This window comes from Odocoileus virginianus, chromosome 15 (genome assembly GCF_023699985.2).
Source record: "Odocoileus virginianus isolate 20LAN1187 ecotype Illinois chromosome 15, Ovbor_1.2, whole genome shotgun sequence".
NCBI lineage: Eukaryota > Metazoa > Chordata > Mammalia > Artiodactyla > Cervidae > Odocoileus > Odocoileus virginianus.
The window spans coordinates 41,850,150-41,866,473 of NC_069688.1; the positions used below are offsets into that span (position 1 = coordinate 41,850,150).

At 33.9% G+C, this 16,324-nt stretch overlaps 1 protein-coding gene across 3 annotated transcripts in view; it reads right to left on the reverse strand.

Moving 5' to 3' along the window:
• Window positions 1-9,314: 9,314 nt before the first annotated feature.
• Window positions 9,315-16,324, reverse strand: part of EMC2 (ER membrane protein complex subunit 2) — a 49,605-nt gene continuing 42,595 nt past the window's right edge. For 2 of the 3 annotated variants that reach the window (XM_020913335.2, XM_020913337.2), the window contains exons 11-12: window positions 12,741-12,828; window positions 9,315-9,486 (exon numbers count right to left, since the gene is read on the reverse strand). In XM_020913335.2, coding sequence (XP_020768994.1) covers window positions 12,742-12,828 — 87 coding nt within the window. In that variant the 3' untranslated portion in view covers window positions 9,315-9,486; window position 12,741. Of the gene's footprint in view, window positions 9,487-12,410; window positions 12,829-16,324 lie in introns of those variants that run through there. The other variant, XM_020913336.2, reaches the window with a different exon arrangement.

A 16,324-nucleotide genomic window follows, 5' to 3' on the forward strand; every position in this document is an offset into this window, starting at 1 on the left:
AAATATATAACATATTGGTGGTGTATATAGTATAGATTCAGAATACTCTAATACTATGATATGGTGTTGTGCCAACCATTTAACTCTATAATGAAAGTTAAAGGAAAAAATAGTAAACATAGCTATAGATAGTCCAATTTGTTAACAGATACACAATATAAAAAGATATAAATTGTGACATCAAAAAATAAAATGTGGGGGAAGCAGAAAAAGGATAGAGTTTTGTATACACTCCAAGTTAAGTTGTTATCTACTTAAAATAGACTGCTATATCCATTATAATGTTTTATGTAAACCTCAGGATAAACTCAAAACAAAAAACAACGAGGGATACACACAACATAAAGAGAAAGGGATCAAAGTATTGGTGTTGCTCAGTTACTCAGACATGTCCGACTCTTTGGGACCCCATGGACTGCAGCATGCCAGGCTTCCATGTCCCTCACCATCTTCCAGAGCTTGTCGTTTGAGTCATTGATGCCATCCAACCATTTCGTCCTCTGTCATCCCCTTCTCCTCCTGCCTTAAATCTTTCCTAGCATCAGAGTCTTTTCAGATGAGTCAGCTCTTCACATCAGATGACCAAAGTATTAGAGTTTCAGATTCAGCATCAGTCCTTCCAATGAATATTCAGGACTGATCTCCTTTAGGATGGACTGGTTGGACCTTCTTACAGTCCAAGAGACTCTCAAGAGTCTTCTCCAATACTGCACTTCAAAAGTATCAATTCTTCGGCATTCAGCTTTCTTTATAGTCCAACTCTCACATCCATATATGAATGACTACTGGAAAAACCACAGCTTTGTCTAGATGGACCTTTGTCGACAAAGTAATGTCTCTGCTTTGAAATATGCTGTCCAGGTTGGTCATAGCTTTTCTTCTAAAGAGCAAGCGTCTTTTAATTTCATGGTTGCAGTCACCATCTACATTGATTTTGGAGCCAAAAAAAAAAAAAAAAAAGTCTCTCACTATTTCCATTGCTTCTCCATCTATCTGCCATGAAAGGATGGGATCGGATGCCATATTCTTCATTTTTTGAATGTTGAATTTTAAGCCAACTTTTTCACTCTCCTCTTTCCCTTTCATCAAGAGGCTCTTTAGTTCTTCTTCACTTTCTACCATAAGGGTGGTATCATCTGCATATCTGAGGTTATTGATATTTCTTCCAGCAATCTTGATTCCAGCTTGTGCTTCATCCAGCCAGGAATTTTGTATGATGTATGCTGCATATAAGTTAAATAAGCTGGGTGACAAAATACAGCCTTGACATACTCCTTTCCTGATTTGGAACCTATCTGTTGTTCCATGTCCATTCTAACTGTTGCTTCTCAACCTGCATACCTGCATACAGATTTCTCAGGAGACTGGTACTTCCATCTCTAAGAATTTTCCACAGTTTGTTGTGATCCACACAGTCAAAGGCTTTGGCATAGTCAATAAAGCAGATGTTTTTCTGGGACTCTTGCTTTTTTGATGATCCAATGGATGTTGGCAATTTGATCTCTGATTCCTCTGCCTTTTCTAAAGTCCAGCTTGAACATCTGGACGTTCACAGTTCACGTACTGTTGAAGCCTGTCTTGGAGAATTTTGAGTATTGCTTTGCTAGCATGTGAGATGAGTACAATTGTGTGGCAGTTTGAACATTCCTTGGCATTGCCTTTCTTTGGGATTGGAATGAAAACTGACATTTTCCAGTCCTGTGGCCACTGCTGAGTTTCCCAAATTTGCTGGCACCTTGAGTGCAGCACTTTCAGTTTCATCTTTTAGGATTTGAAATAGTTCAACTGGAATTCCATTATATCCACTAGCTTTTTTCATAGTTAGACTTCCTAAGGCCCACTTGACTTTGCATTCCAAGATATCTGGCTCTAGGTGAGTGATCACACCGTTGTGGTTATCTGGCCATGAAGATCTTTTTTTGTGTAGTTCTTTTGTATATTCTTGCCATCTCAACATCTGCCGCTTCTGTTAGGTCCATACCTTTTGTGTCCTTTATTGTGCCCATCTTTGCCTGAAATGTTCCCTTGATATCTCTAATTTTCTTGAAGAGAGCTCTATTCTTTCTCATTCTATTGTTTTCCTTTATTTCTTTGCATTGATCATAGAGGAAGGCTTTCTTATCTCTCCTTGTTATTCTTTGGAACTCTGCATTCAGATAGGTATATATTTCCTTTTCTCTACTGCATACTTGTATAATGCTGTGAGAGTAAATCTTAAATGTTTTCACCATAACAAAAAAATATTAATTATAAGAGGTTAAGGATATATTATTTAACCTTATTGTTTTAAAAAAATTTGCAATATATACCTGTATCTAATTATCACATTGTTTATCTTAAATTTACATAATGTTATATGTCAGTTATATTTCAATAAAGTTGGGGGGGCAGGAAGCAAAAAAAGAAATGTCTATGCTTTTTAACACTGCCTAGTTAAAAGAACCTATAGGCCTCAATATCTTACACAGTGTTTCCTCAATAAAGATATTTAGATCTATGGATAAATCTTAAAAAATGTTCTTGCATATTTTTTCACCAAGAAAGAAAGCATGTTTCATGTCCATCTGAAAAAAAAGAGGCCAAATAAAACGTTCTTTTCATTCACATTTTATCAGCATTTGAAAACTTTTACCTACTTGTATATTTAGATCCATAGCATCAGTCCTTACTCAATGGCTATGTCTTCCACAACTATACTTAAAAATTCATTGAACACAAGATTAATGCTTGTACTTATGTATATATCCAAAACTTATTATTTATATTATCTCTCAAATACTTCCATAATTATTTCTGTTGGTAGTAGCATGTTAAGATTACCTAATGTCATTGGATCAGGTTTTAAAAACTGTAACTCCTTTTGTTAATCATCTCAAGAGGGCACACTATGTAAATTGCTTAATATGGAGCTATTGAAAAACAGTCAATTTTACAGAAAGCAATATTAAGAAAGTTACATGTCAAAACGGAGTATATGAAAAATTCCACAATTATTATAATATTTAGCTTGATTTTGATGAAAATGTGCCTACTTTTTATAGTTTAAAATAATAAAACCAGTCCAGATGTTTTTACACTTTAAAAATTATAAAATTTACTCTAGGTGGCGTACTTCTATAAGCTTGCAGCAAGAAAAGAATACAATTGAAAATCATTTTTGTTATTTCTAATCAGTGACTGTTAAATTTAAAAACTAGTCTAGTGATACTTGAGATTTGTTAGTAGAAAATTAAGTTTAAAGTTGCTTAGCTAAATTGGGATATGATTCATGACAGAAAATTTTGTATTATGATTCTCTTTAAACTGGCAAATATTTCCCTGTGTGAAAACTTTAGAGAAGCCATATGCAGAAAAATGAAATATTTAGCAGTAAACATCTCCATGGAAAAGCAAACAGTATTGTATTCAACTACTTTTTTTATGTATTTAAAACTTGTTTTTTAAAATTTACTCTCATTCTAATATTATGATTCCATTTGTTAAGCAGCTGAGTTCTGACTCTCGGGTGCCATTCATGATGCAACCACTTGTGATGTAAACATTTAGACTATATCTATTTCCCAACTGCCATTTGTTTTTATAAATCAGTGTATCTATGCTGTTACTTAAAGCTCTTGTTAGCAAGATCATTTTCTTCATTTTTATCTGGAACCACACAATTTTGATTCCCCTCACGAGAACTGTAGTCATAATTCCAGTATTTTTTAATAAAGTCAGACTAGGGGAGGGACCCTGGGGAATTATCAACCAATGGAGCTGTGTTATTTCCAGTTCTCTTTGTCATACTGAATATGACATGTAGGCCAGTATAGTGAAACTGGATCCAAAATCAGGTGTCATTTGAGGCCAACTTTTGAAATTACTCTATAGTTACCATTCTGGAGAGCTTCAAATTGATTTTAAATTGATGTGATATTTTGGTACACATTGTTATTACCTAGAGTTTTTAAAGCACATGCTTTTTGAGAAACCTCAACTTTTTTAGTCATTCACCTGACAAATCGTATTTTTACATAATTCTTATCCATGTCATGCAATATTTACGTTGCCTAAAAAGGAACTGAATTTGCAATTAAAGGAGCTTCTTAGTAGTTTATCTCTTGTTTGCTAGTCATAAACTCAGATTTCCTCACTTATTATCTCTATTTGGAAATGTTCATTACTATTTGGACATCTGCAAGTATGTATTTCCTTATTAAAGACTTATTCATCAAATTAGTCCAAGTTTGTTTTGGTGGCAGCATTTTGTTGAGGTAGAAGAATTTTCCCAGGGCTTAGACTTGAAAATGGTTTGTACATTCTTACAATGTTCGTATTTTTATACTAAATAGTAGAGATGCAAATGACCTTATTGGAATTCCATCATTTGTGGCTTAAATGGTTTGTTACAGTATGCTTCTAATTTAACTTGGAGCATCAAGATCTTTCTAATTAACTGTATTTTTATATTAAGAAACAATGAGTATAGAAGACTTGATTTATTCTTCCTTTCTACTGTGGCTACTGCAATGCAAAGCCCATACCTTCTACATCTCATTGTGGTTATTACAATTGGGTGCAAAAGGAAATACAAATATATAAATGGAGAGAGATGTATACATGAACATTTGTGTCTGTGTGTAGATTTCATGCTAAAAACTGTAATGCCAATAGTGGGCCAAAACAGATAAGAGTCTCAGACCTTGCATAATTAAAGGACTACTGGGGGAGAAAATCACCTGAAAATATAATTAAAGTGACAAATGCTCCAAATATAAGGTATGTGATAATATAAAAGTATGACAAACCATTTTATAGAAAGGCTAAACATCTGACACTTTAAAGTTGTTCAGCATAAGCATCAGCACATAGAGTTACCAGTCCTATTTTAGCCATTCTAATAGGCATTCTTTATAGCTGCAGTTTGCACTTCCTTATTAATAGCTAATTACATTGAACATGAACATCTTTTCACCTGCCACCATTACAGTAGCCTCTTTGTTGAGGTGTCTGTTCTTCTACTCATTTTCTAATTGGGATTCTTTTCTTACTATGAACTTCTGCTTTATTGACTATGCCAAAGCCTTTGATTGTGTGGATCACAACAAACTGGAAAATTCTTTTTTTTTTTTTTTAAATTTTGTCGTAGATTCAGTTTTTTTTTTTTTTTCCATTTATTTTTATTAGTTGGAGGCTAATTACTTTACATCATTACAGTAGTTTTTGTCATACATTGAAATGAATTAGCCATGGATTTACATGTATTCCCCATCCCGGTCCCCCCTCCCACCTCCCTCTCCACCCGATCCCTCTGGGTCTTCCCAGTGCACCAGGCCTGAGCACTTGTCTCATGCACCCAACCTGGCCTGGTGATCTGTTTCACCCTAGATAATATACATGTTTCAATGCTGTTCTCTTGAAACATCCCACACTCGCCTTAAAGAGACATGAACACCAGACCACCTGACCTGCCTCTTGAGAAATCTGTATGCAGGTCAGGAAGCAACAGTTAGAACTGGACATAGAACAACAGACTGGTTCCAAATAGGAAAAGGAGTACATTAAGGCAGTATATTGTCACCCTGCTTATTTAAGTTATATGCAGAGTACATCATGAGAAATGCTGGGCTGGAAGAAGCACAACTGGAATCAAGATTGCCAGGAGAAATATCAATAACCTCAGATATGCAGATGACACCACCCTAATGGCGGAAAGTGAAGAACTGAAGAGGCTCTTGATGAAAGTGAGATAGTGAAAAATTTGGCTTAAAGTTCAACGTTCAGAAAACTAAGATCATGGCATCTGAGCCCATCACTTCCTGGGAAATAGGTGGGGAAACAGTGGAAACAGTGACAGACTCTATTTTCTTGGGCTCCAAAAATCACTGAAGATGGTGACTGCAGCTATGAAATTAAAACACGCTTGCTCAATGGAAGAAAAGTAATAACGAACCTAGACAGCATATTAAAAAGCAGAGACATTACTTTGCCAACAAAGGTCCATCTAGTCAAGGCTATGGTTTTTCCAGTAGTCATGTATGGATGTGAGAGCTAGACATAAAGGAAGTTGAGCACTGAAGAATTGATGCTTTTGAACTGTGGTATTGGAGAAGATTCTTGAGAGTCCCTTGGACTGCCAGGAGATCCAACCAGTCCATCCTAAAGGATATCAGTCTTGAATATTCATTGGAAGGACTGATGTTGAAGCTGAAACTCCAATACTTTGGCCACTTGATGCGAAGAACTGACTCATCTGAAAAGACCCTGATGCTGGAAAAGATTGAAGGCAGGAGGAGAAGGGGACGACAGAGGATAAGATGGTTGGATGACATCACTGACTCAATGGACAAGTTTGAGTAAACTCTGTGAGTTGGCTGTGGACAGGGAGGCCTGGCGTGCTGCAGTCCATGGAGTTGCAAGGAGTCAGACATGACTGAGCAACTGAACTGAACTGATTGAATTTTGAAAGTTCTTTATATATTCTGGACACAAGTCCTTTACTGAATATATTAGCAAACATCTTCTGTCTGTGGTTTGTCTTTCCACTTAACAGGGTTCTCCTCAGAACAAAACATTTTTACTTTTTACAAGTTCAATTTATTCATATTTTCAAAAAGGATTATATCTTGTCACCTGAAGAATTCTGGCCTAACTTTGGGAGATTGAAGTTGAGGGATTTTTTTTTTTTGCTATCAACTTTCAATTGTCCCAGCATAATTCCTCCTTACTCAAAAGTTAATTTGCCATAATGGTGTGAGTTTATTTTGGACTCCACATTTTGTTTCACTGCTGTACGTGTCTATCCCTCTGGCTTTTGCACAGTCGGTATCAATACTATACTCTCCTGATGGTGTAGTAGCTGTCTGATTCCTTCAACTTCAAAACTGTGTATGCTATTCTTCTCTGCCTTTTCAAATTTTAGAAAGTCTATCTACGAAAATTCTGGGATTTTGATAGAAATTGTATTAAACCCACAGATCATTTGAGGGACAGCTGACATCTTCACCATGTTGCCTCCCAATCCATGAATATGGTACATCTCTCCATTTGTTTAGCTTTTCTTTCATTAGCATTTATAGTTTTCAGCAAACATATCTCATTTTCTTAAATTCATACTTAATATTGTATGCTTTTTGCAACTGTAAATGATGTCATTTATAACATATAAAAATTTCGTTGGCCTTGTACTATTCTGTGATCTTGCTAAACTCATTTATTAGTTCCAGGATGTTCTTGGAGAGTTCCTGGGATTTTACATGAGACCATTAGGTTATCTGTAAATCTGAGCTTTACTTCTTCCTTTCCAGGCTGTAAACTTTTTATGCCCTTATCTTACTGCTCCAGCTAAGTCATCAAGGACTGTATCAAACAGACTGTATCAAACAAGTGCATATCCTTGTTTCCAAATTAATGTGTTTAGTATTTCATTACATACCATGCTAGATGCAAATTTTATACCTTTTTCATCATAAATGGGTGTTTAATTTTGTCAAATGCCTTTTTTTGTATCAATATAATCATATGGTTTTTATTTTCTTCTTAGTATGATAAATTGACAAATTTTCAAACAGTAAAGCAAGAGCCTTGCATATCTGGAATAAACCCCACTTGGCTGTATTAAAAACTCAAATGTCTTTTCATGGTGAATGGATTACCAGACTCTAACGCATCTATACAATGAAATATTACTTAAAAATAAAAACTATTGAGACATACAGCACTGATAGAGTTAAAGGGCAACATACCCAGTGAAAGAAGCCAGCCTCAACATGTTACAAATTGTATGACTCCAAGGACAAAACATTTTCACAGTGAGAAAATTATAGCAACAGAGGAAAGAAATCAGTGGGTAGTAGCTATTAGTGATAGATGAGGGTGTAGCATGTAACTATTAACAAGTAGCAAGGAGTTCCTTTGAGATATATATTCTATATCCTGACTGTGGTGATGGTAACATAAATCTAATATGAAACACTAAATAAAGAAAAGAAAAGGCAAGCATGTAAAAATTATGAGATCTGAATAAAATCTGTACCTGAGTTAACAGCAGTGCTGCAATGTCAATTTCTGGGTTTGACAACGTACTGAGGTTACATAAGATAATAGGAAGAAGCTTACCGGTACACAGGAACTCTGTATTGTTTTTGCAACTTCTTGTGAGTTTTAAAGTATTCCCAAAGTAAGACATTATTTTAAAAATATAGTAAGAAGAAAAAAAAAAAAAAGAGGGACATGACCTCTGAAAGATGAGTCAAGGAAGGCTTTATTTCATACAGAGGGAACAAGTACCAAGTTTATGGAAGAAGGACGTGTAACAAGGCCATGGAATTTAAGTGTAACTAAATGTAGAAATAAAGGGGAAGAGGAAAGTAGTTTACAATTAAGAAAATCTGAATCATCCTTCTTGGTTCTGATATCATATAGAACATCAAAGGTCATGTTTAAGGCATCAAATGGGAAATAAGCACGTTTTAAAGAGAGTGAAGGTAAAAAGTTATTATTAGTGATGCTTTGTCACATTCTAATCATAGTGATAAACTGACTGAGGGAAGTGATGATGATATCTAGCTACTATTGTAGTCCAGGAGTCATATAATGGTAGCTTGGTCTAGGGTGCTGGTGGCAAAAGAAATGGAGCATAATGTATACACTTGAGATGAATCATAGAGCATAACAGAAATGGAACATGGCCCTGATTTAAGAGACTGAAAACGTTCATTAGATTGGTGACATGGAACTAAACTATTTCAAAGGAACGATGTGGGGTGAAGTGGGGAGTTGGGGGTGCCAGACTGGAGCAATTTAAAGAATGAGAAAATAGACACGAGTTCAGACAAGTGAGGAAATCTGGCAGTAAAAAAAAAAAAAAAACAACAAAAAACAGAGAAATGGGTAGTAGCTGCAAGGGAATTGTGGAAATGAAGGGAGATGTTTTAAAAAGTGGTAGAAAATCGAGCATATTTTAGTGTTAATAGGAAAAAAACTGGCTGAAATAAAAAGGAAAAACGTATACTGAAGAAAAGAAAATAGTTTAAGGGCAAGTGTGAAGAAAAGAAATGAAGGTTTGGAGAAATCAGGATACTCTTGCAGCAGAAGGAAGGGTGGCAAATTCATGAAACTAAAGTATGGCTAAAGTATAAAAAATGAGGAAGAAAGTGGTGGGAAACAGCTCAAAAAAGAGTAGGGTTACTTTCTTCTACTCTAGGAGGAAAAGAGGTGAAGTTGCACACAAGAATATCTGATACAGTTTATGAACTCTCTTTTTATCTGTGAAATAGTAAGAGAGCTATGATAGCTAACTAGGGCTACCTTAAAAAAGTACACAGAGGACTGAGTGTCTTAAAACAACAGAAATTTATTTCATCACAGTTCTAAAGGCCAGAAATCCAAGATCAGGGTGTCAGCAGAGCTGGTTTCTTCTCAGGAAACACTCCTTGGCTTGTAGATGGACATCTTCTCTTCGTCTTTCCATGGTGCCTCCTCTGTATGTCTGTGTCCTAATCTCTCCTTATAAAGATATCAATCATATTGAATTAAGGCTCAGCAATATGACTCAATTTTACTTCATGACCACTTTAAAGACTCAATCTCCAAATAAAGTCACATTCAGAGGCACCAGGGATTAGAACTTCAAATATTAAATTGGGGTGGGGTGGGAAGAGACACCATTCAGCCTATAACAAGAGGTTACTTGCCAAGAATGAGAAGGGAGATAGGAGAAATTAGAAATTCAAAGTGAGGAGGTTTGAAATAATTCTATAACAGTTTGAAATACTTCTCACATTAACTATAAATGAATTATCTTTATTGGGTAATTTCCTTTACATTCAATTTAATTAAAAATGAAATCCTGGCTTAATTATTCCATTAAAAAATTGTTTCACAAGTCAGAAAATCTGAATTCTAGTCCTTTCTCAGCCACCAAGCAATGTCCTTTGGATACATCTGGCTCTCATCTTTATCAAGGAACAACCTATCACAGGATAGACATACATCTTGGAATATACTAGAAAGAGGATTGATTTGGGAACCCCTGACATCCTAATCTTACTTCCTGCTCTGTCACAGAAGAGCTTAATTTCTCAGAACCTTACTTCTTCATCCTAAAATCAAGTACAACTAAATCTCTCTAATGTCCCTTCTAAAGTCTACTATAGTTCTTTGAATATAAGTGACGTTGCTTTGAGAATAAAGAGATTACAGCATTAAAGGAAAAAAAATTCTTCAAAACATGTGATTAAAAAATTGTATACTTCTGGCATATTGAAACATTAATTCTCCATTTCAATGTTTTCTATATCTTCTTCTGTTCCCAAGTCAACGTTATTCTCATGTTTAAAGATGTTCTAAATATGCCTTTTTCTCACCTCTGTTGGCTTAAATACTAGGTGTTGAGTTGGAACAAGATACTACTTCTTTTGTTATATGTAATTATGTGCTGCTGCTGCTGCTGCTGCTAAGTCACTTTAGTCATGTCTGACTCTGTGCGACCCCATAGACGGCAGCCTACCAGGCTCCGCCATCCCTGGGATTCTCCAGGCAAGAACACTGGAGTAGGTTGCCATTTCCTTCTTCAATGCATGAAAGTGAAAAGTGAAAGTGAAGTCGCTCAGTCGAGTCCAACCCTTTGAGATCCATGGACTGCAGCCTACTAGGCTCCTCCGTCCATGGAATTTTCCAGGCAAGAGAACTGGAATGGGGTGCCACTGCCTTCTCCAATGTAATTATCTACTTAACTTTAAATCATTAAATTCTGAAACAGCATCCCTCACACGTCTAAAATAATAGTTCTGCATTTTAAAAAGAGCTTAATGGTGGATCATCAGTCAGAAACATATATGACTAAAGTAATAGAAAATACAAACAATGGCTTAAGAATCAAGTTTAGTTTTCTCATGTACTTAGTGCAGAAGCTGGCAATTACTCTTGTTGGTTCAGGTGTTCACCAATGCCATCAGGGACCCAGGGTCCCCATAATCTTTCTATGGAACCATTTTTAGCTTTAATATTTCATATTTAATTAATTCTCATACTTGCAATTTCACGCTTCTAAGGTTTGAAGTCTATAAATTATTACACATTAACAATGTACTTAACAAATTAAAAATTTCTAGAGATGTGTTAAAGTTAGAAAAAAAGTGAAACTAAAGGCTGACAGTTATAAGGGGCACTAAACTATTTATTATGCAAATACTGCTGAAGTATACAGTACTCTAGTGACTCACAGAAGGACATTAAAGGGAAGAAAGGCAGTGGAATAATATGTGGGCACTATTTTCTTTAAAGGAAACAAATTTGAAACAGCTGATCATGTTGAAAATGGTCAATAAATTCGCGGGCAAATACAGTTTATCTTATGATAACAAATACCAGTTAATAGGAATTATCTTCATAAGGGAAGCGTTATTTCACATCTGCCCATTATCAAAATGAAAAAAAATGCAAAATGAAAGAATTAGACTAGATGTGGAGAACAATTTGCTAACAGAATAACTCACAAAATTAAAATGTTGATACTGACAACAGTTTTCTTCCTTCAGACTTCTACTTGGTCAATTTTTCTATGATCTATTTGCCCTACTGAGCACAACAGCAAGCATACCAGAGTTTCTGTATTACATTGGCAAGTAATTAAAAATTAAGTGTATTTATATATGTAGTATATAATTTATGCATGTAAATTATAAATTAATACTAATAATATTTGCCCTGAATGAACTGCCTATTTTAAAAACTGATTTATATTAAGTGTTTGAACTTAAAAGTCTGAATAAAATGCTTTAACTTTCAAGTTCTATTTTATTGCAAAACACACCAAATACTACTAACAGTAGTGTAATGACTGTTCATCATGAAAAGAGAAAAAAGAAAGAAATTCTAATTATTACTAAGGAGGCAATGAGATACAAGAATTAAAAAATTTTTGCTTCTACAAATAGTTTAGATTTTCTTATTTTTCCCTAAAGGAAAATAATTAAGCCACTGAAACTCCTTTCATCCCTATTATCTATGCTTTCTAAACAGCCCTTTAAATAATTTAGTGTTGAAAGCTGGATAAATATGACTTTCATAAGGGTTAAATTTGACTATCATAGCATACATGAACCTTAAACCATTTTATAGGTAAAAAAATCTCAATTATGTCCCACAGCAAAACAAAATTTCATAAAATGATAATGCTGAACTTTGGAGAATGGTATACTTTAACCAAAATCTATCAGAATAACATTATAGAATATAAAGTAATAGCACACCGGAATGCAAAGCAAAATTCAACCTGACACTAACAGAGAATGAAATAATTTACCAGCATTTTACTTCTGTCAACTACATATGCTATGTATTTCCTACCACAAAAACAAGGAGTTATCTAGAAATTAAGCTTGAAAACAATACATTCACTATTTGAATATAACAAAAAGAATCTAGAATTTTCATATGCAAGTTTAATAAATCATCAGTTTATTTAACAAGGTTATTTATATATCAGATTGTGGTTTAAGAGCAGTTATATATGTGTGATATGAAAAGAATGATGTTTGATCTGTAAGAATCTTGTTAAATCTCTTTTCCATGGGCTTTCTCCCTCTACCTGCTTAGCAGTAAATGCCATTTCTAGGTTTATATAAATGCATTCTTTACAACTGCCTTCTTAACAGAAAATCAATATATAAATAGTACTGGGCATCTAGTAAATAAATCACAAACCAGTGAGCTCAATTTTGCAGTTGTGAAATGTAATGTGAAAGAGTTTTTGAAACCTTAAGACTGGGTGATCTGCAGTGTTTCCAACATGTCTTCAACTGCCTTGAGAGAGTATTTGGTTTCCTTCTTACTTCGACCTGCAAACTAATTTTAAAAAATTCAATTAGGCTTAATTACAGTGGCAGGTACAAAATCACAATCGTACTTTCAAATTGTTAATGAGAGTTAACATTATTTTATCACTAGCACAAAATCAAGCATGTTGTTTTTCTTCAGTAAAAAATAAACTTTGGGTTTTAAGAACATTTTCATTAAGGATTCATCTTCAACGAAGTATAAAATTTCCCTGTAAAATTGACCAGTTTAAATGTTTAAGTAGTATGATAATCTATAAAAACATATATTTGATTTTCAAACTATCCTACCTTTTCAGACCAAAAAACCTTTATGAAATAAAAAGCATAATTTAGAAACAAAATTTGGCTTGTATTTGTGTAGGAGTGTGGACCATTTCTACTTGTGTGACCTCTGATCAAATGTTTACAATTTCAAATAAAGATAAAATATAAATGTAAAGTACTGTTATTTAATATTTTAAAGTTATATTTTAAAGTAAGTAACACTTTAAAGATTTCTCTAAAATTTTTTACAGTAGGTTTCAATTTTTAAAAAAATTTTCCAGTTTTATTAGTTGACTAGATGACATCACGTTTCTGAAAAGTTATCAAATAAAACTCTATGCTATATGTTGAAATAATATAAACATGTTTTAAAGAATGCATTTCTAGTTTATTAAGTCATAATTTATTTTATAATACCAAATTGGTAATGGATTTTACAATGAGAACAAAATGTAGGGCATTAAATACTATCTTTCAATATTCAAAAAAATTCTTGACTTATTAAAATTCAATATAATACGCAATCAGTGGGGAAAATACTGTTGAATACCACAGGCTGATTTCAAAATGAGTTTTGTAACTACACTGACAATTCCCATCATTTATTAGTTTGACTTAACACTACAGATTTACTAGATAAGCATGTTTCCTTGGAAAGGTAAGGGAAGATTTATTATATCTATATTACCTATTTTTCCTCTGGTTAAACTATTGATCAACATTTTCTACTAGCAATATATAATATTTTCAAGTTAACATTCAAGCACTCAGTATAATTTCAAGTGACTGATCTTTCCTTCAGATACCAATGCTGTCTTAAGTACTTAGTACTTGATTTATGATGTGTTCCTTCTCTTTTGTAATTAACTTAATTTGGCAAACTTTATGTGACCTGTTGAGAAAGATTAAGTGACCAAGTACAGGTAACATCATAGAGGAAATAGGCTTCAGGAATTGCTAACCTGACTCTGACCTTCTTGACTAGAGTTTAACATGATCATTCTCCTAGTTCCTAAACCACTAGTGTCTGTAGTTGAATACTGATTTGACAGAGTGACTATTAATAAAGGAGATTTCTAGAGGAAATGCCAGGGAAAGAAAAACACTTCTCATAAGAATCAAGATCACTTTGCCTTTTATAAGACATTACTAATTTAAGGAATTCAAATGCTGAATATACAGGTCATAATTAGAAACTATGGCAATACCACATTTAAAACTCTGCCCTTTCATAATTTCCCCTGGTGAGGAAAGGATGTGGAGTGTGCTTATTACTCCTATTACCCAGTTGATAGAGTCACTTTCGCAAGGACTTACCAAGAACAGAAAGCCTTTTCTTTTACCACTGCCTACCCAAAGTAAACAGGAATGGTCCTAATCAGATACTTAAAGGTCTAATTCTAAGAAAAAGCATTCTGGGGGAGGTACAAAATAGGACACTAATTTTTTAAGTAGAAAATAAAAATGAAAAAATCATGTAGTGAAGTCATACCAAGTATTTTAACATACAGCACTTTTTTTGGTTTGCACTTAAATGTAATAAAAATAATAAACACAAATTTGTGATTTTTAAAATTAGATTATTTTAGAAAACCACCTACTAAGATTGTCTATCAATGCTACTGACTAGTGCAATTCAGAATAAGCCAAACTGACTTATCTGTGTCAGAACAAATAAAAAGAAAGTTGGAAATATAAATCTATCACTTCAAATTTTACCTGACATGCAATTATTTTGTCTATTCTAGAATTATATGGCAATTTAACTGATTAAGCTGGGATCCTATTTTTCCCTCAAATCATGATTTAATTTTCTATTTCCCAAAAGGATAGTAACAGGATCACCTCAGTAATCATAAATAACACATGCATAGACAAATTTAACAGAGTACCAAAGAAGCATTTATCTGGAAAATTATTTTGAGTAGGTTAACATTAAAGTTTTTCATGAGCATTAATCAAACTTGCCTGCCTCTACTGAACATGCTAAACCAATTACCTAATTAAAGAACAAGTAGCAGCCATATTCTGTTTCATTAAGTAAAAACAAAGACAGAAAGGCAGTCTTAAGATCTCATTTTCTCTAATTTTTAAGTGCCTAGAAAAATATTACAATAAGGAATACTTATTATATACTTTCTACTTGTTTATATGCCTAGACACATCATAAAGTTCTCAATTAGATCCCAGAGATTTATATTACTAAAACATCAATCTCTGAAAGTCATATTGTAGTTTTTCACATTAATCATGAATTTTGCATTTTTCTTTTTCATAGATTTTTAAGTAAACTCTTTTTTCATCATTTCCTGATGGGTCTTAAAGAAAACTCACCAGAAAGATCACTCAAATAATAAAAACTTATCAAATTCAAAGGTCAATGAATGGGACACTGTAAAAGCAGTGCTAAGGGGAACATTCATAGCATTACAGGCCTACCTCAAGAAACAAGAAAAAAGTCAAATAAATAACCTAACTCTACACCTAAAGCAACTAGAGAAGGAAGAAATGAAGAACCCCAGGGTTAGTAGAAGGAAGGAAATCTTAAAAATTAGGGCAGAAATAAATGCAAAAGAAACTAAAGAGACCATAGCAAAAATTAACAAAGCTAAAAGCTGGTTTTTTGAAAAAATAAAATTGACAAACCATTAGCAAGACTCATTAAGAAACAAAGGGAGAAGAACCAAATTAACAAAATTAGAAACGAAAATGGAGAGATCACAACAAACAACACTGAAATACAAAGGATCATAAGAGACTATTACCAGCAGCTCTATGCCAATAAAATGGACAACTTGGAAGAAATGGACAAGTTCTTAGAGAAGTATAACTTTCCAAAACTGAACCAGGAAGAAATAGAAGATCTTAGCAGACCCATCACAAGCAAGGAAATCGAAACTGTAATCAGAAATCTTCCAGCAAACAAAAGCCCAGGACCAGATGGCTTCACAGCTGAATTCTACCAAAAATTTAGAGAAGAGCTAACACCTATCTTACTCAAACTCTTCCAGAAAATTGCAGAAGAAGGTAAACTTCCAAACTCATTCTATGAGGCCACCATCACCCTAATTCCAAAACCAGACAAAGATGCCACAAAAAAAGAAAACTACAGGCCAATATCACTGATGAACATAGATGCAAAAATCCTTAACAAAATTCTAGCAAACAGAATCCAACAACATATTAAAAAATCATACACCATGACCAAGTGGGCTTTATCCAAGGAATGCAAGGACTCT